Consider the following 26470-nt stretch of genomic DNA (forward strand, 5'->3'; position numbering starts at 1 on the left):
AGGTTCCATCCCCGGCATCCTGTGTGGTCCCCCGAGCACCGCCAGGAGTGATCCTGAGATCAGAGTCAGGAGTAAGCCCAGAGCATGGCCAAAGCAAGAGGGAAGGTGACTGTAGGGCTTGGGGCCGGATGCCCTGCAAGGGAGCACGAGAAGAGGAGGTGGGCGGGCCCCTGAAACAGCCTTCCCTGCTCTTTCTGTCCCAAGAGGACGCCGAGGGCGCTGGCCCGGCCGAGAGCGAAGAACCCGAGCCAGGCTCTCGGCCGCACGCCCGGCCAGAGGCACCGACACGCCGCCCGCCGCCGCCCGGTGGCGCCCGGCCCGGCCCGGCCGCCCCGAGGCCGCGCATGCCCTTTCTCTTGCCCGTCTCCAAGATGGCGTCGGGCCCGTCGGCGCGCCGAGGCCCCGCCCCCGGCCCGCCCCCGCGGGAGCCGGCCCGCCCCGCCTCCCGCCGCGGGGCCGCGCCGCGCGCGCTCCCGCCGCCCCTCCCCGCGCGAGCTCCACCCAGGTCGCCGGCAGCGCGGTCGGCGGCGCCTGTTTCCCGCCATTGTGCGAAGTGGAGGCTGGGGGCCGCCCGCGCCGCCCGCCCGTCGCCGCCGCCGCCGCTCCCGGGGGCCGAGGGGGAGGCGCGGCTCGCGCTGCGGGGGAGGGCGCGGGCGCCGCGCGGCCGAGCCCCCGAGCAGGAGCCGCGGAGCTGGACGCCGGGCCGCGCCGGCCGCGGGCCGCGGGCGAGATGCCGTGCGGGGAGGACTGGCTCAGCCACCCGCTGGGCATCGTGCAGGGCTTCTTCGGTGAGTGCGGCGGGGGGCGGGCCGGCCGGGCGGCCCCGAGCGCCGCGCCCCGGGCCCGGCCGCCGCCGCCGCCGCCGCCGCGCGGCCCCTCGCGCCGGGCCACCTCGGGGGCTCGCGCGGCCGCGCCGCCCCGCCCGGGACCCCCGCGCTCGGAGGCTCGCGGGCGGCGGGGCCGGGCCGCAGGTGCCGGCACCTGGCGGGGGGCGGCGGGGGGCGGCGGCGGGGCGGGCCGGGGCGCGGCGGGCCGGCCGCGGGGTATTTCCAAACTTCCGGTGTGTCGGGGCAGCGCTCGGCGCCGCCGCCGCCCCGAAGTTGCTGCAAGTCGGCGCGGGCCGCCCCGCGGCCCCTCTCCGGGGGGCCCGTCCCCGCGGCCGCCCCGCGGGAGCCGGGAGCGGGACGGAGACGCCGGGTCGCGCCCGTCCCCCGGCGCCGCGGGTCCCGCCGCCCCGGCGCCCCGCGTGCGCGCCCGCCCGGCCCGAGCCGCAGGTAGCGGGGGGCGCGGGGCGCGGGGGTGGGGTCGCCCCCGCCGGGCCCGGCCTGGCCCCGCCGCCCCCGCCCGCGGGCTCCGGGGCGCCGCTCCCGGGCTCGGCCTCCGAGACGCTTTGTTCGAGTCCCCCGGGTCGCCCCGGCCCGCGGAGTTCCCGAGTTTCCCCGGCCGGCGCGGGGCAGGGGGTGGGGGGCGGCGCGGGTCCGAGCAGCTTGATGAAGAGGAAGTAAAAGTGTGCGCGCGTCGTCCGGCGGGCCGGGCCGGCCCCGAGGCGGCGGGGCGGGGGTCCGGCGGGCAGCGCCTCTCGGGAGTCGGGCGCGCTGCGTTCTGGGGCTGGCGCGAGCGAAGTTCCAGGCGGCGGCTCTGCAGGGAGGGTCGGGGAGAGCGCGCGGCCGCGGGCCTGGGGAAAGGAGAAAGAGAGGGCCCGTCCTGCGCGCCGCCGCCTTCGGCCCCTGGTACAGACGGTCCGGCCCCAGCCTGGGAGGGGAGAGGGGAGAGGGGAGAGGAGAGGGGAGAGGGGAGAGAGGAGGGGAGAGGTGAGGAGAGGGGAGAGAGGAGAGGAGAGGGGAGGAGAGGGGAGAGAGGAGAGGAGAGGAGAGGAGAGAGAGGAGAGGAGAGGAGAGGAGAGGAGAGGAGAGGGAGAGAAAGGAGAGGAGAGAGGAGAGGGAGGGGAGGAGAGAGAAGAGAGCAGAGAGGGGAGGAGAGAAGAGGTGAAGAGAGGAGAGAAGGGGAGAGAGGGGAGGAGAGGTGAGGAGAGGAGAGAGAGAAGAAGAGAGGAGAGGAGAGAGAGAAGAGAGGGGAGGAGAGGTGAGGAGAGGAGAGGGGAGAGGGGAGGAGAGGAAGGAGAGGAGAGGGAAGGGAGAAGTGAGGTGAGGTGAGGAGAGAGAGAAGAGAGGAGAGGAGGGAGAGGAGAGGAGAGGGAAGGGAGGAGAGGAGGGGGGGAGGGGGGGGAGAGGAGAGAGGAGACCAAAGGAGACTGCTGCCTCGCGCTGGGCGGCCCTTGGGCGCGTCAGGGGCGAGCTCGCTGTGTGGCAGCTGCGCGGTGTGCAGGGCGCCTGGTGGATTCGGGGGGACAGTCTGGGCCCGGGGGTCCCCACTGTGGGTGCTTTCGGCAACACTAGGCCAGCTGAGTCGGAAAGCAGCCCAGCCCGAAGGAATCCAGTGTTGCACAGGCCGGCCCTGGTCCGGGCGGCGGAGGCTCAGGGCGGGCCAAGGAAGGTGTCGGCAGGACTTGCCCTCAGCCTGTTGATGGGCCAGGGGACCCCTCGGAGACCCTCTAAGCCGGTTCTGAGTGTCATAGTGTCATTCTTAGTTCTCTGAGCACTTTGGAAAGAACAGGGATTTTTTTTTTCTTTTTGGGTCACACCCAGCGATGCTCAGGGGTTACTCCTGGCTCTGCACTCAGGAATTACTCCTGGCAGTGCTCGGGGGACCATATGGGATGCTGGGAATCGAACCCAGGTCGGCCTCATGCGAGGCAAATGCCCTACCCGCTGGTGCTATTGTTCCAGCCCTAGAGAACAGGGATTTTTAACAGCTCTTAATTTTTGTTGCATGGACTGGAGCGATAGCACAGCGGGTAGGGCATTTACCTTGCACGCGGCAGACCCGGGTTCGATTCCTCCGTCCCTCTCGGAGAGCCTGGCAAGCTCTCCGTGGCGTATTCTATATGCCAAAAACAGTAACAGCAAGTCTCACAATGGAGACGTTACTGGTGCCCACTCGAGCAAATATGAACAACGGGGCGACAGTGCAATTGTGGGCAGGAGACTTTCGCTTGATTTCCCCATCACGAGGCCGTCCTGTTCTAGGCGTGTCTCCTGGAGGAGGCAGTTGACCTGAGGCTTGGTAGCTGCGTTTTCCTATGCCTGTGATTTTCTTTTTCCTGGAGACTTTTATAATAATAGTCTTATAGGCCTGTTTGTTGTGGCAGTGAGGTGGTTACATTTGTAGACTTGGGTTCAGTCTCGACGTGTTTTATCCCGCAGACAGAAAAGTGACAGACCTGCGGGGGTTTCTGAGCCCTCTGGTTTCGCTCCTGCTCCGCGGGACACCTCCCCCCCCCCCAGAGCGTCGGGAGCCCCTTCTTTCCACAGTTCGGTTTTCACTCAGCCTTTCCCCTCGGCTGTTTTCCTGGACTGTCCGGCTTTTCTGCCCACTTCCCTGGTCCTGGCTAACTCACGGTCTTGGGGAGCCTGTAGTAGGAACCCCTGGTCACCACCAGACCTGACGCGCCACGGAGGTCAGGTGTCGTCTGAGCATGAAGAGCCTCAGTCAGAGAGGGTGTGTGTTGGGTGGCTGCTCTGACCACGGACCTTAGGCTTAGGACGGTTGTGGTGTGCCCTGTGATTGTGCTCGGAGAGCGTCGTGCCAGGCGTGAGTTTCTTTCCCATACAGATCCTCTCTCCTTTCGCTACCCAGCGGTGCTCAGGGCCTGCTCCCGACTCTGCTCAGGGATCACTCCTGAAGGGCCATGCTTGGTGGTGCTTGGGGGCGCCCCTGTTGGGGTGTGAGTGCCAGCGGTCCAGTGCGGGTCAGTCGCAGGCAGGCAGACCCCCCACCTGTGGGACTGTCTGACTCCGTACACTTCTAAATTCGAAAAGGAAATGTTCTTTTTTCGTCTTTTGGTGAGGAGGCATACCCAGCAATTCTCAAGGACTGTTCTTGGCTCTGTGCTCAGGGGTCACTCTGGGGGTACTCAGAGGACCGTGTGTGATACTGAGTATAGAACTGGGATTAGCTGGATTCAACACGAATGCCTTAACTCCTGTAATAGTTTTCTTTAATGTGTGTGAAGCAAGATTGTTTTCTTTGCTATATCAGGCAACCTATTTGATATGCCAAAAACAGTAACAAGTCTCACAATGGAGACGTTACTGGCGCCCACTCGAGCAAACCAATGGACAACGATATGACAGTGCTACAGTGCTACCCAGTGATGCTCAGGGGTTACTCCTGGCTCTGTACTCAGGAATCACTGCTGGAGGTGCTTGGTTGCTGGGGATTGAACCTGGGTCACCTGTGTGCAAGGCAAACTCCCTATCTGCTGTCCTATCACTCTGGCCCCCAGAATAATTTATTATGTGCATTTTTATTTAGTGTCTTTTGGGGGGGAGTGGTTTGGATCTCACCTGCTGGTGCTCAGGGGCAGTTCTGGCTCTGCCCAGGAGTGACGCCTGGTGTTGCTCAGGCATCTCTGTGCTGGTGGGGGTTCAAACTGTGGTTGCCTGGGAGCAAGGTAAGCTCTGCCATATTGCTTGCGTTTTTACGAAATTTAAAGCAATAATAAAATCAAAAAACACTCTGCTTTTTAAAAATTATTACCTTGATTTGAAATGCAGTTCCCAACTTTGACTCTCACCGATTATTCTGCGTTGGTAGGTCACTTAAAAAAAAGTATCTTGTGGCCAGATGGATAGTGGAGTGGTTAGGGTGCTTGTCTTGCATGTGGCTGACCTGGATCTGCGAACGACCCCAGATCGGTCAGCCAAGCCCACCAGGACTGACCCCTGAGTACGATGGAGGAGTAAGCCTGAGTGCCACTGGATGTGGCCTCCCTTGCCAACATAAAAGCAGAGTAATGTGTGAAAGGTGTAGGTGGGTGATTTGGTATCCCGGAGCCCACTGCGTGGGGTCTGGGACTGCAGTGCCGGGAGTGCGGGCCGCTCCCTTAGCCCTTACTCACCCCTGCCACCCCTGTATCTCCCTTCACTCCACAGCTTCCAGGTTTTCTTGTTCTCTGTCCACTTACCCGCCTAGGGTCTTCGTTCGAATCTGACCCCTGGCTATAGGGTCTGGTCGATCTACGTGGAGTCCACTCACGATCTCGTCACTGGCCAGCCCCAGGCAGGAGGAGTGAGGCCAGCCAGGGAGGCAGTTTCCGAGGAGGGGCGTGGACCGGGCAGCTGTGGGACAGGCACACATTTGCATCTGGGAAATGGCTGGTTATTAACGCAGTGCCATGGCTTAAAAAACATTGGTACCAAACATGTATATTTTCTATATTGACACTGAGCTCATCACTTGAAACTCTCCCTGATTTTGTTCTTTTTTTAATTGTCTGAGTCAGGGTGAGTGTGGGTGTGGGAAGGGCGTCCTGGCCGGGACGGTTTTTGCCTTTTGCCCGGAGATGCCAGGAGTCATGCTAGCCAGGGAGCTGGAAGAGCGGGTGAGTGAGGGAAGGAAATGCGTGAAGACAGTGTCTAGGGTTAGCCTGTTTGGGGTCTTCAGGAGTTTAGTGGGTTTGGTGGTGGTGGTGGGCACACCACAGCATTGCTTCGGGACGTCTCCCAGCCACAGTTGGAGGACCATGCGGTGCTGGTGCCTGATCAAATCTAGGTCTCCCGCCGGCCAAGCAGAAGTGGTTGTTTTAGTCCCTCTTTGAGCCCTCCGTGGTGCTCTGTGACCAGAACTGTGACACTGGAACTTAACATTTGTTTATGTTGGTTATCCTGCAGCAGTTGTTTCTGGTAGACGTCATGTTGCTCAAAAGATAAAGTGCCTACTGTGTGATGGTGTTAAGTGAGGACCTACTGTACTGGGCATCCAGGTTTGCGTGAACCTAAAACTTCACAGACCAGGACGGGCAGGGTGGGGTGGGGGCGGGTAACAGCCTCAGTGGACACCTAGAATAGCATGTTGACTCTTTTGGCGTCTCTGCCACACCTGGCTGTGCTCAGGGCTTACTTCTGGCTCTGCCCTCAGGGGTCCCTCCTGGTAGACTTAGGGACCATGGGTGGTACTGGGGAGTGACCTTGGATCACCTGCAAGCGCCCTACCCGCAAGCAGGCGTGCCCTACCCGCGAGCGCCCCACCCGCTGTATGATGGATCGCTCTGGCCCCTCCTCACAATGAAACTGGAGATTAATTGGGGAAGAACTGAAATTTTGACAAGAATGAGTATCTGTTGAGATGTAATATTTACTCATTTTTTGAAGACCAGAATTGTGTCGTTTCCTCATGTAGAACTTGTACTTTTTTTTTTTTTTTTTGCTTTTTGGGTCACACCAGGAGTTACTCCTGGCTCTGCATTCAGTAATTACTCATTACTCCTGGCGGTGCTCAGGGGACCATATGGGATGCTGGGAATTGAACCCGGGTTGGCCACGTGCAAGCCAAACGCCCTACCCTTTGTACTATCTCTCCAGCCCCAGAACTTGTACATATTTTGTCTAAGTGCTTAATTTGGGGGGTTCTTAATATAAATAGTGCTGCATTTTTTAATTTAAAATACTTTGTTTCCTGGTCAGACCCAGATATCTATGCTCAGGACTTACTCTTGACCATGGGTGCTGTATTTTTGATTTCCAGTTCCCCATCTTCCTTCGTAATATTAAGAAAGTAAGCAATCAACTTTTACATATTGACCTTCAGACCTCAGCCATGGGCCGGAGAGATAGTACAGCCGGGAGGCTGCTTGCCTTGCATGTGACCCACCAGTCGGGTTTGACACCCCCGAGCATCCCATGTGGTCCATGGTCTCCCTCCCCCCAGCACTGCCAGGAATAGTATTTTGTTTCAAATTTTATTTTCATAAAGTTGTTCACAATAACTGATTATATTCAATATTTCAACTCCAATTCCACCACCAGTTACACCTTCCACCGCCATTATTTTGAAGTCTCCCACCACCGCGCAAGCCTGCCCCACAGGCAGATGCTAGATAATTTATTTTGTATTGCTTGTTATGAATAATATGAGATGTCTGTCAGGGTCTATCTCAGTGATTCAACAAAAAAGTTAAAAAAAGAAGTAGTGTGAGATGTTGCATGACCTCCCTGGAATTTTAAAATTTTAAATAATTGGGATCTGGAGTCATCTCTGCAGCGAGCTGCTCGCTTCTGAGATTCATTTGTGAGGCTCTGTTTGTTTGGGGGGCCATATTTGGCAATGCTCAGGGGTTATTTCTGACTTTGCACGCAGAAATTACTCGTGGTGGTGCTCGGGGGACCATGTGGTGTGTGGGGTTGAACCTGGGTCAGCTGTATGTAAGGCAGACACCCCACATGCTCTGTTACTGCTTCGGCTCCTTGAGTGCAGAGCCAGGACTTACCCCCTGAGCACCACAGTGTGGCCCAAAAGCCAAGAAACCTTCTGCCAGTCTGTTATCACTAGTTCAGGGAGCTTTCTTTTGGATTCTCTGGAATAAATTTTTTTTTAAGGTTTTTTTTTTTTTTTTTTTTTTTAGGTACTGTGATTTTACAGTTACTCATGATAGAATTCCAGGCATACAATGTTCCAGCATGTTTGGATTTTCTATATGGAGAGTGATATCATCTGCCAGCAAAGACAGTCTGATTTTCCCATCAGTATTATTTCTTTTCTGTTTATTTTGCTGTTTCAGGTCTTCTACTGAGAGGCAGTTAGTGGTTGTTAATTTCTGCCAGTGGGCTGTCCAGTTTGCCAGTTATCTGCATTGCCAGAGTTTGTAATGTTTACATTCTGTGAATTCAATCTGAGCTTTGTCCCTATTATAAAGGTTAAAGGTCAGTGAATAGCAGCTACATTGTTATGATTGCATAACTTTTTTTTGCAGTACCTACTTGGGTGTTTGGACCAGTAAAGAAAGAAATATTATCTTAGCGATCAGTTATTTTTTGCTATTAGAGTGTTTCAAGGGCAAAGGTCAAATGGGTTTTCTTACTCTAAGATTTACTATCAAACCATCATTTATAACGTTCATAATACAACGCTTCTTTTGGCTTTATCAAGTGCCTAGTTATATGTCCTTAGAGAAGTAATCTGCACTTGGGAATCACCCCTGGCAGGCTCTGGGAGGCCGTGTGGGATGTGGGTGATTGAAACCTGGTTGGCCACATGCAAGGCAAGCAGGCACCTTACCTGCGCCACTATCTCTCTCTGCAGCCTGCTAATGTGGTAGCTTTCACTCGATTTTCTAGTAATTATTCTTGTAAGTGTTGCTTGAATGTTACTTGTTTTTGAACAGTTCATTGGAGTGGGGTCAGAGAGGTAAGGTGCTTGCCTTGCACACAGCATCCCATATGTTCCCCAAGCGTGGCCAGGAGTGACCGTAAGTAACCCCTGAGCATCGCTGGGTGTGGCCCCAGAACCCAAACCAACAGAAGGGTCCTTTGGGGGCTTGTTCTCCCTTGAACACTTACTCTCCCTTGAACACTCTCCCTTCTAGTCTCCCTGTTTCTTTGCTTGCTTATTTCCACTCTGTTCTCTCTGGACCGTGTACTTCTCTCTCTCTCTCCCCTCACATCTTTCTAAATTGTTTCAATAAAACCTTTCTTGCTTCACCAGAAAGAAAAAGTCCATTGGATTCAGTTAACTAACAGTGATACAGGGTTTTCATTCAGTTTCCCCAAACTTTTTGTCTTGTGAGGCATATGAAAATCCATTTTCCTTTTCAGCTCCTCTTCCCAAATTGGATTTTTGCTGCTTTATCTTCTGGAATTTGTCAGAAACTGCAGCGTTTTCTGGATTTGGGCATTTCCTGGATTTGAAAGGAACAATTGGCTACTGTTTCTTTTGTTTCTTTCATATTGGTCATACAATGTTCTTTGACCAAATTGTGATAAAAATAAAAACTCTTTTAACTGCTAATCTTGTGCCCATTTGGCAAATTATATTTTTCCCAGAAATTTGTTTTATCTGAATTTTCCAATTTATGAATTTATAGTTGATATTTATGTAGTTCTTAGTATTTTGTTATACTATTTCCCTTTAAAAAGTTTTCCTGTTGCTGTAATTTTTTCCTTTCAGTTCTGTCCCTAGCCCTTTTTCCCTTTTTGGGTCACACCCAGCTCAGGGATGATTCCTGGCTCTGCACTCAGGAATTACTCCACGCTGTGCTGGTGGGGAGGGAACCATATGAGATGCTGGGGATCGAACTGGATTGGCCACGTGCAAGGCAGAAGCCCATCCCCTTGTGCTATGGCTCCGGCCCCATTTGTAGCCTCTTGGAGGAAAGGCTGGGTCACCCCCCGGTGCTGCTGGGGCTCTTTGCCCAGGGGGGTCCTTCTGATAGGGATCAGGGAACTGTGAGTGACTGGGATCAAACCTGGGTCAGTCACATGCAAGGCTAGTGCCTTAATCTCAGTACTCTGTCCAGCCCCCCCATGCCTCTTTATTATTTTAAAACTCGTGTGAGTGGGGAGTATACAGGACACTGCCTGGGGCCAGACCTGGCAGTACTAGGAGTGGGGGACCGTGTGCAGTGGTGGAGTTTTGGCACACCCAAGGCCAGTGCCTTAACCTCTATACAGTCTCTCCTGCCCACCGCTTTGACTTTTACTTTCATACTTAAAGATTTCTGGGCCACACGTGGTGGTGCTCAGGTGCTGCTCCTAGCTTAGTGCCCTGGGGTCACTTCTAGTGGTGCTTGGGGATCATACAGTGACAGTTGGAACCTAGGTCTCCTTGAAATCTGTGTTGAGTTGCTTGTAATACAGTTGTTTGAGTAATTCACAGTTCAACACCAATCCCGCCACCACTGTAACCTTCCCCAGTTTTCCATCTATCCCCCTACCTGTTAACAGGCACAAAATAGTTTACTCTTCATTGCTTGTTGTAGCGTACCTCGCAGTGCTGCCACTAAAGTCATTGTCGAGGGTTTAATAAGCCTTGAGGTGCTGGTTGAACCTGCCTTGTTGCTGTTCTCACTGTCAAGTGGGCTTCTCACAACTTCCCCGTCTGAGGGCTGTGCTCCTGCTGGGCTGACTCAGCAGCTGGTGTCTCTGAGGGAGTCTGTGCGGGTGGGGCACTGGGCCCCCTGGCATCCTGAGAAGGCTCCAGAGCCCTCAGCCTGGAGATCAGGGCTACCTGGGACGACTCGGCTGTAAGATTAGTGTTTTTTTGTTTTTTTGGTTTTTTTTGCTTTTTGGGTCACACCCAGCGATGCTCAGGGGCTACTCCTGGCTTTGCACTCAAGAATTACTCCTGGCAGTGCTTGGGGGACCATATGGGATGCCGGGGATCGAACCCGGGTAGGTCGCGTGCAAGGCAAACCCCCTACCCGCTGTGCTATCGCTCCGGCCCCTGTAAGATTAGTTTTATACGAGATTTTTCTTTTTAAAGTAATTGTATTGAGAAAAGAACCGAGTCACACTATATAGGTTCAGTTTTCCAAGAAGGTATAAATGTAAGTGTACCATATAACAGCAGTGAGTACGTGAAGCAGGGCTGGACAGGACTGAAATAAGTAGGCAAAACTCAGTTTCAGATTTGACGCCCAACTTTAGAAGTAGACAGAATTAGTGGGATATTGTCATCCCAGTGGCTGTAATTGGCAGTTATAAAATAGCCCACCTACAATGATAGAATACATACATTCTTTCTAAGTACAAATGGAATGGTCACTGAGATAAAACCACATCCAGGTTATGAAAAAATAACCTAAGGGGCCAGAGAAATAGTACAGGAAATGAGGTGCTACCTTGCACAAAGGCCAGACCTGGTTTAGTCACAGGCACACTGCTGGTCCCTGAGAGACCAGTGGTCACTCCAGAGTACAGAGCCCGGAATGACCTCTGTTTGATGTGACCCGCCCAATATTAACAAGCAAAAGAATTGAAAAGACTAAATTAGAATAAAAACTAGTTGTAGAAAGATAGTGAGGAATTCAGCTCTGCAAATGTCACTACTAGTTCCATGGACTACAAAAAATTTCAAAGGAAATTAAAACCAAAATCGTGGGTGTGGGTGGGTGGGAGGGTCACACCTGGTGATGCTCAGGACTTAATCCTGTTTGTCAGGGCTCACTCCCGGCAGGGCTCAGAGACCTTAAGTGATGCGAGAGATTGAACCTGGGTCAGCTATGTGCAAGGAAATGCCTTATCTGCTGTAAGATCTTTCTGGCTTCTTGAACTAACTGAAATGAAAACATCACATTTGTGGCAAAACAGAACAAATCTGTGGGATATCGCCAAAGATGAGCTAAGTGACACTAAGCACTTAATATAATCAATAATTTAAACTTCTACTTTATGATACTAGATTGAAGGACAAAATAAACTCAGTCATAACAGAACCAAGGAAGTAATATAGAGCAGAAATGAATTTAAAATTGAAAACAGGCAAAACAGGAAGTCAGTGAAATACAAAAATTTTTTTTTGAGGATAGTTTTGTTTGTTTTTACCAAAACAACAGAAGAGTAAAACTCTCATAAGCCTCTGGCCAGACTGGCAAATTACAAAGAAGGAACAGAGGCTAGAGAAAGAATACGGAGTAAATTGATTGCATGTGGCCGACCTGAGTTCAACCCCTAGCACCTCGGATTGTCCTTCAAACCCTGCCAGGAGTGATCCCTGAGTACAGAGATGGAAGTAAGCCTGGAGCAAGCACATCCGCAGGATATGGCCCCAAAACCTAAGTTTAAAAAAATGGGGGCCCAGGACCATAGTACAGCTGGTAGGGCAGGTTCAATCTCTAGCATCCCAAGCAACGCCTGGAGTAGCCCCTGCTCATGTTGTGTGCCTGGCCCGCCCGCGCCGCACCCCCCCTCCCCCCCCCCAAAATAAAAAAAGAAAAGAAAGAAAAGAAGAAACTACAGCATTAGTTAACTATTTCTGTTGTAACAAATAGCTATAAACTTACTGGCTCTAATAATAACAATTTTGTTACAGTTCTGGGAGTTAGATTGCAGATCAAATAGCTTGGATGAACTCAAATGATCCCCGGGACTGTCCCTTTCCCGAGACTTGTGGAGAATCCTTTTCCTATCTTCCCCTGGCCCCAGGGCTTGCCAGCATTCCTTGGCTGGGGATCCCTCCAGGCAAAGCCACGGCCGCCTGCGGGCCGCAGGTTTAGTTCTCCTCACACATCTTCTGACTTCTTTCTTTCTTTCTTTCTTCCTTCCTTCCTTCCTTCCTTTCTTTCTTTCTTTCTTTCTTTCTTTCTTTCTTTCTTTCTTTCTTTCTTTCTTTCTTTCTTTCTTTCTTCCTTCCTTCCTTCCTTCCTTCCTTCCTTTCTTTCTTTCTTTCTTTCTTTCTTTCTTTCTTTCTTTCTTTCTTTCTTTCTTTCTTTCTTTCTTTCTTTCTTTCTTTCTTTCTTTCTTTCTTTCTTTCTTTCGCTTTTGCGGTCACACCCAGCGATGCACAGGGGTTACTCCTGGCTCTGCATTCAGGAATTAGTCCTGGCAGTGCTTAGGGGACCCTATGGGATGCTGGGATTCGAACCCGGGTCGGCCGCGTGCAAGGCAAACACCCTACCCGCTGTGCTATTGCTCCAGCCCCATCTTCTGACTTCTTTTGCTGCCTTCTTCCAGTTTACTTGGTTTACTGTGGATCCATTTAAATAATGTCCCTGTTTTAAATTTTATTTTTCGAGCCACCTCTCATGTGCTCAGGGCTTGCTCCTACAGTGCTCAGGGTGCCAGGTGCCAGGATCTACCAGGTTTAGTGGTGTGCAGAGCACGCCCCTAACCCACTGGACTGTCTCTTCAGCCTCGGTCCTGCTGTTGAAAGTCAGCTGACTATCAACTTGAGTCCCATCTTCTACCTAAACTCTCTCTTGCTGAGGATGTGGTTCTGTGATAGAGTACGGTGCTTTCAGCCCTGTCCAGGCACGGGCCCTTTCCAGTCTGACTGATTCCTGTGGCCTGCTGTTCTGGCAGTTGCTGCCCCTTGCCCACCCTCCCCCCATTTATGTGGTTTTTCACCTGTGTCCCCCGTGGAATATGGGGGGGCCATCTGATCTCCCAACCCCCCACCCATACACTAGTGCATGTTTTGTATGTGTGAGGGCTCTAGACTTGATTCTGGCATCAGTATAGATGGATAAATATCTTCTGTTGTGTGTGTAATATCACAGGTTTTAGGATTTCCAGTGTAGACCTCTTTGGGTGAGATGGGCTATTATTCTGCCTGTCACAGTTGCTTAATGCTCCAATTTAGCCGGTCTGAAATGGATTTTCTACACTGGAGTTCCACCTTACTCCTGTCCCCAAGAGCGTCTGTTATACCTATTGCCCCTGCATATACCTATTTTAGGTGTCCCCTAAGTGAAATGATACCATTCTTTTGTAACTGGCTTATTTTTCTTAGTGTTTCAAAGTTTCATTCCTGTTACCCTAATTGTTTTTTGACAGTTTCGAAAGGCAATTAACAGAAAAAGGATATATTTTTAGCAATGCTGTTGGAACAATTCATCTGTATACAAAATTATGATTTCCAATTTAAATCTTTTACCCTATACAATAACTAACTCATAGTGGGTTATTACATCTACTAGAATTCTTCAGTCTCTCAAACTTCTCAAAGCAAATAGATCTTTGTGACTCAGGCAGTGAGGTAAAGGGGTTTTTGTTTTATTTTGTTTTGTTTTGGGGGGGGGTGCTGTGCTCAGGACTTACTTCTAGTTTTGAGTTCAGTGCTCACTCCTGATGGGGCTGGGGGCAACATGGGGTGCTGTGGGTTGAACCCAGTTGCTTGTGCACAAGGCGAGTGCCCTTGCCTGCCACACAACCAAGCCCCGTGCCATGGCGCCGCCGCGCCCGTCCATTCCTTAGCAGTAACTGTGCTCGGGCCGAGCAGTACTGCAGCGGGGGGGGGGGGGGGGTTGCCTTGCACATGGCCAGCCCAGGTTCCGTCTTGGCGTGTTCTGCTGAGCATGGCTGGGTTGGTGATCCCTGGCACCACCTCGTCTTTGGGCCTTGCCACTAACTTAACTCTCTGTCCGAATGAGCCAGGAGTGCTCGGGAGACTTGCCACCCCAGGAATCCTCAGTGAATATTCAATCCCAGGCGGGGTGGGGACAAGCTTCATGACAATTTTTTGTAATGTCTCCTAGATTTCTTAATAATCGGGAGGGGAGAAAAGAATGAACTGTAAGGAGCAGAGAGATAGCTCAGGGCTAGGGCCACACGCCTGCGTTCACACGGGGCCAGCTGTGAGTCTAGGTACCACTGCATTGCTTGGGTAGCCATAGTGGCCGGACCCTCGGATGAGAACCCATCATGGCCCAGCTGCTACTGTGCTTGCTTAGGGCCCCTGAACACGGGTTGCCCCCTACCTCCCGCAATGAAAAGAAGTGAACTAGGGTTTGAGGATGTGGTTGAAGTGGCGCAGCACGTTGTTTGGGGCCCCGAGTGGCCTCTTCGGCCCTGCAGCAGCAGCAGGACAGGCAGCTACGCGCTGGCCAGCTGGCTCTCAGTGTTGCTGGGTGGTCAGAGTCAGCAACGGCGAGGTGCAGATGGACAGGGCTCCTTACCTCGTTCAGGGTGTCTTGAGTTTTTTTTTTCTGAGAAATTCAACATGGGCAAACGTGCTGCTTGAGTTTGAAGAATTCCGTTTTGTCATTGCGTGTTCCGGCACCTTTCACAGTTGCCCGACTTCTCACAGCCCCATCTGGGGTCATGACTCACAATTTAAGAAGCTGGAGCTAGATGATATCTTAGCCCAGAGCCAGCCCTTGAGTGGAATTCCCTGCCTGGCTGGCGTGTGGAGCTGCAGGCTGGGCTTGGGGAAACCTCACAGACCCACAGTGGAGAACTTCCGCTGTCTTTAAAGGGCCTGTTGGGGGGACCAGAGCCATAGTAGGATGGGCAGGGCGGGCAGGGTGCCAGCACACCTGGCCTTTCACATGGTCGCCAGCACTGCCTGCAGTGACCCCTGAGGGCAGAGCCAGGAGCCTACCCTGAGCGCCCGTGTGGCGCAAACCAAGGGGGAGCTGTCATCAGCCAGAGGGCTCTGACTGTCCAGAGGACTGGGGGTCAGTGTGCCTGAGCAGGTGCTTTGCGTGCTAGAGGCCCAGATTCCACACATCCTGTAGGTGTGTGCCCCACATCCCTCCCCACCCCCGCCCCCAGAAGAGGATGCAGGCTGGGGGCTGCTCAGGACCAAAGGAATTTGCAGACCCATACATAATACGGTAATGCAGTGTGTGATCCCAGGCCAGGCCACGCGCCCAAGGGGGAAAGTGCAACAAGGACTAGCATAAAGGGCTGAAAGGAGCACAGGGAGGGGAGTTGCTTGCTTGGTTCCACCCCTGGCACTGCCAAGCGTGGCTCTACCCCAACCCCCGTTAGCGTTGAGGGGCTGAGCCGTAACTCCCCAGGCTCGGTGCTGTGCGTGTGGGACCAGTTCTATCCTGCACACTGCACGGCAGACAGAAGCTGAGATTGAAGTATGGAAGATATGTTAGTTTGGGGTTTGTTCTTCCGTCTTTGCTCTTTTGAAATATTTTGGGTCACACCCAGCGATGCTCAGGGGTTACTCCTGGCTCTGCACTCAGGAATCACTCTTGGCGGTGCTTGGGGGACCATGTGGGATGCCTGGGATCAAACCCAGGTCAGCCTGTGCGAGGCAAACGCCCTACCCGCTGTGCTATCGCTCCGGCCCCTCAGATGCTTTCATGCTTTTCTAGCCAGCCTCATCTCACACTCTCAGTCTGGCACGCGACATTAGCGTCTCAGGTTGCCGGAGGTGGGCAAGATCATGCTTGGTAATAAATACCCTTCTCCCCCCGCCGCCTCACTTCTGGAGTGCCTTGAAGATTTTATCAAACTCAACTGATGTGTAATTCTATTAACATAATCTATTACACTTTTTTTTTTCCCCTCTCAGCCCAAAATGGAGTTACTCCTGACTGGGAGAAGAAAGTAATTGACTATTTTAAGGAAAAGCTGAAGGAAAATAATGCTCCAAAATGGGTAAGTTTGCATCTGGGTTAGTAAGCAGTGGGGCTGACATAGGTTTTCTCAGGGTGGTCATCGACATATGAACTTAACATAGATAAGTTGATGTGCCACTTTCTGTCTTTAAAATTTTTTTTTTCTTTTTGGGTCACACCCAGCAATGCACAAGGGTCACTCCTGGCTCATGCACTCAGGAATCACCCCTGGCCGTGCTCAGGGGACCATATGGGATGCTGGGATTTGAACCCGGGTCGGCCGCGTGCAAGGCAAACGCCCTACCCACTGTGCTATCGCTCCAGCCCCTGTCTTTAAAAATTTTAAGACTTTTATCTTTCAAAAGATTTTAAGCTGAGGGGGCCTGAGAAAGGTAGTACTACAGGCAAGGTACTTGCCTTGTATGCAGCCGACCTGGGCTTGATTCCTGGCCCATATATAGTGCCCAGAAGGGGTCCGGAAGCACAAAGCTAGTAGTAAAACCTGAGCACAGCTGGGTGTGGCCTAGCACTCCCCCAACACACACCGGGTTGGGGGGGGGGTTACAGATGTTTCTTTTGTTTGTTTTTATTTTTGGTCCACTTCAGTGAAGCTTAGGGTTTTACTCCTGACTCTGCACTCAGGAGTCACTCCTGGTGATGGTCAGGTGACCAGATGGGATGCTGGCAGCAGATTAAATCTGGGTCAGGGGCTGGAGCGATAGCACAATGGGTAGGGTGTTTGCCTTGCATGTGGCCGACCCAGGCTCGATTCCCAGCATCCCATATGGTCCCCTGAGCACCGCCAGGGGTAATAGGGGTAATTCCTGAATGCAGAGTCAGGAGTAACCCCTGTGCATCGCCGGGTGTGACCCAAAAAGCAAAAAAAAAAATAAAAATAAAAAAATCTGGGTCAGCCGCATGCCAGGCAGGTGGCCTACCTGCTGTAGCTCTCAGGTCCCATCCTAAGCCGCAAGATTTGAAGTCTTTGGGGCCAGGTCCAGAGAGGTAGCTCGACAGGCTGAGTGCAGGCTCTGCTCTGCTCGTGGGACACCCCAGTTGGATTCCCAGCACTGCGTGGTTCCCAAGTTCTGCTGGGACCAGTGACCGTGGGCTACTGGGCATGGTTCAGAGAATTTCTGTGCATGCACACCCACAAAGATCTTCACCTACCTGTAAGTTCAAGCCACTAAGTGCTTCCATAACAGTACCTCTAGGTGGCAGTGATAGACTGTTTCTTCCTTAGTAAAGAGATTGGTAGTGATGAGAGCTCTGATTATCTTTTTTACCTTGATTTAAAAGATTAATGTATACTTATTTTTTTCCCACACTCAGCGGTACTCAGGGTGTGCTCCTGGTTCAGCGCTCAAGGATCACTCCTATTGGGCTCATAGGGACCATATGGGGTGCTGGGGACGGAACCCGGATTGGCTACATGCGAGGCAAATGCCCTACCTGCTATACTACTGCTCCAGCACGTACTAGTCAGTGAATCGACTCTTTCTGCAAATCGAACTTTTTTTTTTTCAGTGAGAAGCATCCTTTTCACATTAGTCAAAAACTGTCATGCACATTTGGAAGAATTAACTCAGTCCTTGAGGTCGGAGACATAGTACAGCAAGTAGGACACTTGCCCTGTACACACAGCCAGCTAGGTTAGATCCCCAGCATCCCATAGCGTCCCCCTAAGCACTGCCAGGGTGATTCATTCCCAAGTGCAGAGCCAAGAGTAACTCCTGAGCGTTGTGGGGTATGACCCCCAAAACAGAACAAGAAATAGTTCTCTTATCCAGCAATTTTTGAGGTCCATGGAGAGGACATATGCACCATCGTTTGGGGCTTACTCCTGACTCTGTTCAGGGATCATCCTGGTGGTGCTCAGGGTAGCGTATGTGGTACTCGGGATTGAGCCTGAATCTACCCTGGGCCAGGCAAGCAAGTGATGGACCCTGTACTATCTATGCAGCCCATCCAGCAATTTTGTTAACAATTGAGTTCATTTGGCTCCCTGATGGCTTTGCTGTGTGTGTGTGTGTGTGTGTGTGTGTGTGTGTGTGTGTGTGTGTGTGTGTGTGTGTGTGTGTGTGTGTGTGTGTGTGTGTGTGTGTGTGTGTGTGTGTGTGTGTGTGTATGTGTTGCAGTTTGAGCCTGAATATGTAGGCTTCTTAGGTAATCTATCTATAATGCTCGTGTCTTATGGATAGACTGTTAACTTTATTATTTCCCTTTAAGGTGCCATCATTAAATGAAGTTCCACTCCATTATTTGAAACCTAACAGCTTTGTGAAGTTTCGTTGCATGATTCAGGATATGTTTGACCCTGAGTTTTACATGGGAGTCTATGAAACAGTTAATCGAAATACAAAAGCACGGGTATGTATGAAACTTGACAGTCTCTGGTGATTTTGTTCAGGAATTGTTCATGGTATTTTTGATGATGATGTGCTGATAAAATACTGCTATTCTTTGTTTTCGGCCATAGGTTCTTCATTTTGGAAAGTATAGAGATGTTGCAGAGTGTGGGGTATGTATCTCCAAGATCTCGCACACTTTTCTCTGGGGGGAGTTACTGCTGGTGGCCAGGTGCTCCCTTCCTTCCATTTGATGTTCAAGGGTCACCCCTGACATCCTCTGGGCTCTGTTTGGTTCAGAGGATTGAAAACTAGCCTCCCGCATGCAAAACATTCTCTTCGACAGTTGGGCGATTTCTGTGAGCCTTCAGACTTTTTTTTTAATAAGAAATTTTTTTTTTTAACTTTGGTTGGTTTCTTTTATTTATTTATTTTGGGTTCGGTTCTGTTTCGGGCCTCCTTTGGGTGATCTTATTTACTTTGTGTGGAGCATCTTTTACTTTTACTTGAGTGTCTCTGGTCTGTTTGTAATTATTGTGTGTGCTGGGAGCCTCCAAGGCCACACCCATCAGTGCTGTGTGTTATGGCACAGAGATGGCAGAGTAGGAAAGGAAATGAGGTAGCAGGTGGAGACTGGGTGGTTTGGAGGGAGGGTGAGTCTAGGGTGGGAAACCTCAGTTTGGTCAGTTTCTTCCCTAAGCAGATCAGAGAAGTTGTTGCTGATTGAATAAAATTCAGTAGGGTGATCTAGACAAACGAACACCAATTTAGGAGATTGCAGAAAAGATTATATTAACTAAAGAATGGAATTTAGAATAGTAGACTCATGGAAAGTGGATTTGTTTACTTTTACACCTGACAACCTTCCAGTGCCTTGTAAGAGTGTTTCCTGAAGGTAGAACGAGCCAAGGCTGATGACCCAACTTTGTAAGTGCTTACTGGGTCCCTTGTTTAGGGAACTCTGTAGTCATACCAGACTCATACAGTAGTGGTTCGTCATTTTTCTCTAGCATATAATAATGCAGTGTCACTGCGTCTCACAGAAGCGCTGGGAAATAGAATGACGGAAGCACTGAGGTTCGTAGCTCACAGTTGCTGCAGGCTGTGCACCGTCACTGGTGCTGTGAGTAAGGGCCGTGGATGGCAAAGAGGACTTTGGTCCCGGGCAAACCAAGAAGCCTTGGTATTATGTATTATCTTGGATCGGGTGTGAGTGATACTTGGAGGTTTTCTTTCTCTCTACAAAGTGAAATTTTAATTGTTTATTTTTATGTTTGCTCATCTACAAGTGATACAAGTGATTTTTATGTTTATTAGATTTCAGTGTTACCTCTTAAGTATTATCACTGTCACTGTCATCACTGTCATCCATTTGCTCATCGATTTGCTCGAGCGGGCACCAGTAATGTCTCCATTGTGAGACTTGCTGTTACTGTTTTTGGCATCTCTTAGGTATTAGCTACTTAAAAATTTTCTAAGTATATCTAAAATAGAGGCTGTGTTTTTGTTATTTTTGTATTTTTGGACCATGTCTGGCAGTGCTCAGGACTTAATCCTGGCTTTGTGCTCAGGGATCACTCTTAGCAGTGCTTATGGGACTGTACACGATGCTGGATATCAAACCTAGTTGACGATGTACAAGGCTTGTGCCCTGCCTGCTCTGCTGTCTTGTTGACCCTAATGTAACTTTTTTGGGTTTGTTTTTGGACACACGTGACTGTGCTCAGGGGGATCATTCCTAGTGGGGCTCAGGGGGCCATCTGGAATGCTGGGGATTGAACCCAGGTGTGCAAGGCTACCCGCAGTATGATTTCTGTGGCCCTATTGTGGTTTTCTAACTAACATAAAAGCGTGGTTGTGAATTAAATTTTTTGTTTGTTTTCCATATACATAATAGCCTCAACAAGAAGTTGACTTAAACTCTCCGCGAACAACCACTTTGGAAAGACAAACTTTCTATTGTGTACCAGTGCCTGGGGAATCTACGTGGGTAAAAGAAATATCCTTTATTGTGTGTTGAATGGTTTCTGATTATTATTTTGGAAAGACCACAGGTTAGTTTCTGCATTATCACACTTAGTGAACTTAACTTTATTTTAGTAAAATGTGACTCATTCTAAAGAAAATTTATAAAGCAGTTTTAAATGTCTTGTCACTGAGAGATAACTAAAGTTAATTGATGAAATACCATTTTTGTGTGTTTTGGGGCCACACCTGGCAATTCTCCAATTCTCAAGGATTACTCCTGGCTCTGTGCTAAGGGATCACTCCTGAAGGTGCCTGAGGGACCTCATGGGATGCCAGGAACCAAGCACAGGTTGGCTGCATGCAAGGAAAGTGCCCTACTCGCTGTATTATTGCTCTGCCCCTGAAACACTTTTTTTTTTTAAATAGAGGTAGATTTAAATATACTAAGTAGAAGGTACCACATAAGTAAAAATAAAGTTTTCGAGTTGGGCTCTCTTTAATTTTTCTTTTATTTGTTATTTTGGCCACACTTGGTTCTCAGGGGCTAGTTCTAACTTTGTGCTTGGGAATTATTCCTGGCAGTGCCCGGGGACCATATCATGCCAGGGATTGGACTCAGGTCTCCCTCGTGCGAGGCTCAGTCCCTCTCCCTCTCCTCCCTCTCCCTCTCCTCCCTCTCCCTCTCCCTCTCCCTCTCCCTCTCCCTCTCCCTCCCTTACTTTAATGTTTTTCATTTGTTTGTTCTGTTTTGGGGCCATCCCGGGTGTTGCGCAGGGCTTATGCCTGACTCTGTACTCGGGGATCCCTCCTGGAGAGGCTCAGGGGACCAAAGGGCCAAAGGGGTGTTTGGGATCAAACCCAGCTGGCCACATGCAAGGCAAGCGCCTTGCCCATTGTACTGTTACTGCGGCCCCGGAATGTCTTCCTTTCCTTCTTAAAGGTCAGATGTGTTTATTAATTTGTAGGTGAGCGTGAGGAGAGCCACCCCGGCAGAGGTCAGGGGATTCTCCTGGCTCTCCGCCAGGTCAGCGGCCACTTTCTGCAGTCAGGAATCTTGGCTGTGCCTCACCCCACTGTGTTGCCAGACACCCAGATGGAGCCTTCTGGGCTTGTCTTTGGGTTTTTTGGTTGCCTTTTGGGTCACACCCGGTGATGCACAGGGGTTACTCCTGGCTCGTGCCCTCAGGAATTACTCCTGGAGGTGCTGTTACTCTCTGGGATGCTGGGAATCGAACCTGGGTTGGCCGCGTGCAAGGCAAACGCCCTACCTGCTGTGCTATCGCTCCAGCCCCTTCTGCTTCTGCTTTTAACTCCTCCTTCCTCTGGTACTGTTTTCATTGTCCAGAACCCTTTGCTTTGTCTCCCGTGCTCAGCAAGCGCAGGGGGTGAGTGGCGTTTCTCCGGGTCCGGCTTTTTGTTCTTTACAGGGGTGGTAGGGGCATTAGTCGACCTGTGTTTCTTATGACCCAAACTTGAAGTTGAGCCCTTTCTAAAAATCAGTTTTATATCTGATTTGTTTTGGGGCCACCTCCAGAAGTGCTCAGGGATCACTCTGGTGGAGCTCTGCCAGGGGTTGAGCCCATGCAGTTGCATGCAAGGCCAGCACCCTGCCTTCTGTACTGTCTTTCAGACCCAAGCTTAGCCTTCTTTTAGAAAGGTTTTTTTTTTTTGGGGGGGGGGGGGTCACACCTGGCAGTGCACAGGGGTCACTTCTGGCTCTGCACTCAGGAATTACCCCTAGCGGTGCTCGGGGGACCACATGGGATGCTGGGAATCGAACCCAGGTCAGCCTCGTGCAAGGCAAATGCCCTCCCCGCTGTGCTATCGCTCCAGCCCCTAGAAAGAAGCTTTTAATTTGAGTGAATTGCCAAACAGATCTTGAGCTCCATGACGCGCGGAACAGGGTGTTCCTCAGTTCCTCGGAGTCTTTCCTTGACTCTCTGTCACGCCTATGTCAACGCGAACCAAGCTCGAGTCAGCCCTTCGACATCCTACACCCCCAGCCGCCACAAGCGGAGCTACGAGGATGATGAAGACATGGACCTTCAGCCCAGTAAACAGAAGGACCAGCATGCGGGGGCCCGACAAGCAGGTAGTGTTGCCCGAGGGGCTCCTCTAACCTCCTGAGTGGCTCTCAGCACCGACGCTGGCTGCTGTGGTAGCGCTGGATTCAGGGGCTAGCACTACTTGCCAGCTTTGTCAGAATGGTGGTCTCAGGAGTAGATAGTGCTCTTGGTGAGTGCTCCCTGGTCACAATGGAGCGGGCAGGTCGGCAGCCCTGAGTGACAGTGGCTGCTCTACCTGCTGTCCGGGTGAGCCTCGGGCTGCGCTGAAAATGCCTCCTGTCTTTCTGCACATTTGCTTGCTTGTTTTGGCTTCCCCAGCAGATTGATGTGTTTTCATTCCAGCTCTTGAGTGACTTCTGTCTGAAACCACCCTTTCTCCCTTTGTAAAATAATGGTGCGTTAGTTAAATAATTATCAGAGAAAAAAATGGATAGCCTTGGTTTTCACAGTTCTGTTTGTTTAAATAAGTTTATTAAGTTAAAAAAATTAAATAGTGGTTTATTTCCGAAAACATACTTAAAATGCAACTGATTCTGATTAGAAAGGACAACTGGGAGTTGAAAATCTTCACAGCATAAGGAGTTCAGATGGCTATGTATCATCGTTGATTTCACAAGTCAGAATTTTTATGAGCAGTGAATTTTTTATGAGGCAGTTGGATAGATTGGTCTTTGTTTCTCCTCTTATGTGCCATTACTTCTCTTTGGCACCTTTAATCAGAGACAAGTTAATTGGGAAGATAAAGCAAATTAGCTCAGTTAATTGGTGTCCAAAAGACTGGATTGATAGGACAAATAGAACAATCAGTAAGATCTACTAATGGAATTAATTTGATTGTATATTCTACATTATGAGTTTGTATTAGTGTTTTCCTTAATCTAAAGGAATATTTTAGCTGCTTCCCCCCCCCCCCGGGGGGAGGCAGGCTCCCTGTCAGTGCTCAGGCCTTCTGTGGGCTGTGTGTTTGGGACTCAGAGTGGTGCAGGAAACTGGACCCGGGTTGACTGCATACAAGACAAGCGCCCTACCTGCTGTCTCTGGCCCTGGGCATTATTCACATTTTACAGGAACTTATTCGTGTATATTAGGTTCTTTGCCCTTGATCACGTGTGATTTATGGTACCACATCCCCAGTCGAGGCCAGTCCTGACCCTCCTTGTGTTTGCTGCCATTCCCGCTCCTCCCCTGGCTCCCTGCGCACGTCCTTCAGTGCTCACTACCACGAGTCTGTTCTTAGCGCTCATTTTGTCATTTTACAAGTTATAAATGGAATCATAGCAGGTAAGTTTGCGGGTTAATTTTTTTCGTTGAGCAAAATTTAATTGAATCTGCCCGAGTTGTGTTGTAGTTGATGTCTTCCCTCTCCTCCCCTCCCCCCTCCCCCCTCCCCTCTCCGAGCTGCACTTGCTCCTCGGGCTCACTCGTGGTGCGCCTTAGACCATACGGGCTGCCGTGGAGCGAACCCAGCTAGGCTGTGTACACGGCTGTACTTATACCCTGTACTCTCTCTGCGCCTTATAACGAATTCTCTTTACCGAGCAATGTTCTGTAGTATGCAGCCTATGTTTTTATTCTAATTAGTTGTCATCAGCTAGTCTGGTTCCAGATGCAGAGTGAATGTTAATGACTTACTTAGTTGCTATAAGATTTTTTTCTGTTTAACGAGTAAAAAACAAAAGAAAGAGATTTTACCAAGGAGATTTTTGTTGTCAGAGCACATTAGTTCAGAAGATTTCTTAGCTCTAAGATGTCAGAGTAACTATATCAATTATTTATTTTTAAAAGTACTTGTATAGGATTTTTGTTGCCATTTTATTATAAGGAGAAAATTATTTAATCTGTCAGATTTTTGTGATTATCTTTCTTTTCTGGGGCTTTTTAGTATGGTCACGGGCTTTGAATGTATTATCTCAATTGTGAAAAGCAAAGTCCCGTGTCCATCCCCCGTCGTTGGGCCCCCCCCCCACCTTCCAGGTGGTCTTACAAAGGACTAACTGTGATGCTTTGAATCCTTTGAGTTTAGGGAGTGTTGGTGGTCTTCAGTGGTGTGGAGAGCCCAAACGTTTAGAAACTGAAGCCTCCACTGGACAGCAGTTGAACTCTCTGAACCTCTCGTCTCCTTTCGACTTGAATTTCCCACTCCCAGGAGAGAAGGGCCCCGCGTGCCTCGTCAAGGTAAAGACCGCTTACAGGCCTGTTGACGTAGACGTGTGCGTTATGAGTCTCTCTTAGTGAATTTTTATTCACTTTGTTTTTGCGCCGTACCCCTCTGTGCTCAGGGTTTTATTCCTGGCTCTGCAATCAGGGATCTAACCTGGTCTGACCTGGCTTGCCCCGTGCCAGGCAAGCGCCCTACTCACTGTCCTATCTGGCCCAGCTTACAGGCTGTTTAAAACAGCAGATAGGCATTACCCTACAGACTTCTGCTCAGAAGTCCTGCCTGGCCCCTCCCTGGGCAGGTCTGCACTCCCACCTCAGACCAGGGAGAGAAGGCGTGGCTGGGCCGGGTCAGCTTCCCGGGACTGCCTGCATTCCTGACCCAGCCCCTTCCTCTGGCCTCGGAGCTCTTGACCGCAGCTGTCAGCTGTCCTCTAGGACCGGCCCACTGTGCAGATCCAGAATAATTTCTCCACTGCATGGGTTCAGGGTTGTTCATTTGTGCAGGTCCATTCACATTAAAATAGACCAGACCATGAATTACGAGGGGTGTGTGCAGGTGGGTGGGGAGACCCCATTATCTTGTCTACTTTTTGCTTCATAGCGTTTTGTTTTGGGTCATGCCAAGCTATACTCAGGCATCACTCCTGGGCTTCCGGAACCATATTGGGCTGGGGATCGGCCTGATAGGGCCGCATCAGGACCAGCTCCTCCCCCCCGCCCCTCTCTGTCCCTCCAACGCCTCCTGCAGCAGTTCTTGAGAATTGAAGAGTATGTTGGACATAGGTGAGGGGGCTTTTAAATGAGTGCCCCCTTCCTCCCAATACCACTTCTCACCGCCCACTTCATTTGCTTCTTCCTTTTCTTATCAAAATCCATTTCTCACTTGTATTTACTCTAAAATTAGAGGGGAAAATACTGTTTCACTGTTCCTGTGCTGTGCTGGGAATTGAAACCAGATTCTCACGTGGACCTAGCAAGTGCTCCATGATTGAGACATGATGTGCCCTTGTTCTGGTTTCTTAGTCCTGACAGGGGGAAAAGTTTAGTGAACTTCAGACGTGTCATCGAGGGGCCAGAGAGATAGTACAGCGGGCTACCTGCCTTGCACGTGGCCAACCTGAGTTCAATTCCAGCACCCCGTAGGTCTCTCTGAGCACTGTCGGGAGTGATCCCAGAGTGCAAAGCCAGGAGTGACCCCTGAGCATCACAGGCTGTGGCCTAAAAACAAACTGATCATTGAATATATCTATTCTTTCTTGTTGTGGTTTCACTTATGTAACGTTAATTACCTATCACAGGTGCTAAAATGACTACATTATCTGCTGTGTTTTTAGGAGACTTTGACGGTCATTAAAGTTCACTAATTTTTTTTCATTGCCAAAAATCCCACTCCATAATCCTCCTAGTTTTTGTGATGATAATTGTTGATTGTGATGATAATTGATATAGTATAATTTGTGAAAAAATCAGAATTAATCATCCTAGCTTCTCCCCTTCTCGTAGTGTGGTTAATAGGCTTGAGAATAAGCCACATTTCCGGGCCAGAGCGATACTGCAGTAGGGGGGCATTTACCTTGCGCATAGCAGCCGGGTCTTAATCCCTGGCACCCCATATGGTCCCCGAGCACCGTCAGGGGTGATTCCTGAGTGCAGAGCCAGGAGTAAGCCCCGAGCACTGCCAGGTGTGACCCAAAAAGACAAGGAAAAGAAGCCACATTTCTAGTCTTTAGTTGGCTGTCACCCTTTTGTGTCAACCCTCTCTCTGAAGCACATGGAATAAAGGAGACAAATGCTGTTTCGGCGGCCAGGAGTCCTGTCTCAACCTCCTTTGGTCTCACACGAAGCAGTTGCTTAAGGTGCTTTTCTTGAGCCACACTTCTTGTTTATTTTACTTATTTTTATTAATTTGTTTTCTGGCACACCCAGCAGTGCTCAGGGCTTACTCCTGGCAAGTACTTTGGGACCACCCCTGGCGGGTTCTGGGAAGCAGACGGGCGTCCGGGTTCCTGGTGAGCCTCCTGCGCTGTGCTGTGCTCCGGCCTGGCCCGCACTTGCATGACAGTGACAGCTTAAAACAT

The 26470-nt window shown here is 50.6% G+C and overlaps 1 protein-coding gene across 1 annotated transcript in view; it reads left to right on the forward strand.

The window, feature by feature from the left end:
* The first annotated feature begins 613 nt into the window (after window positions 1–613).
* Window positions 614–26470, forward strand: part of MCMBP (minichromosome maintenance complex binding protein) — a 39377-nt gene continuing 13520 nt past the window's right edge. Inside the window, exons 1-7 of the mRNA XM_055119483.1 lie at window positions 614–788; window positions 15805–15890; window positions 18080–18220; window positions 18330–18371; window positions 20096–20197; window positions 22114–22258; window positions 24256–24407. Of these exons, the coding sequence (XP_054975458.1) occupies window positions 731–788; window positions 15805–15890; window positions 18080–18220; window positions 18330–18371; window positions 20096–20197; window positions 22114–22258; window positions 24256–24407 (726 nt within the window). The 5' untranslated portion in view covers window positions 614–730. The remainder of the gene's footprint in view (window positions 789–15804; window positions 15891–18079; window positions 18221–18329; window positions 18372–20095; window positions 20198–22113; window positions 22259–24255; window positions 24408–26470) is intronic.

Source organism: Sorex araneus, chromosome 11, assembly GCF_027595985.1.
Source record: "Sorex araneus isolate mSorAra2 chromosome 11, mSorAra2.pri, whole genome shotgun sequence".
NCBI classification, from domain to species: domain Eukaryota; kingdom Metazoa; phylum Chordata; class Mammalia; order Eulipotyphla; family Soricidae; genus Sorex; species Sorex araneus.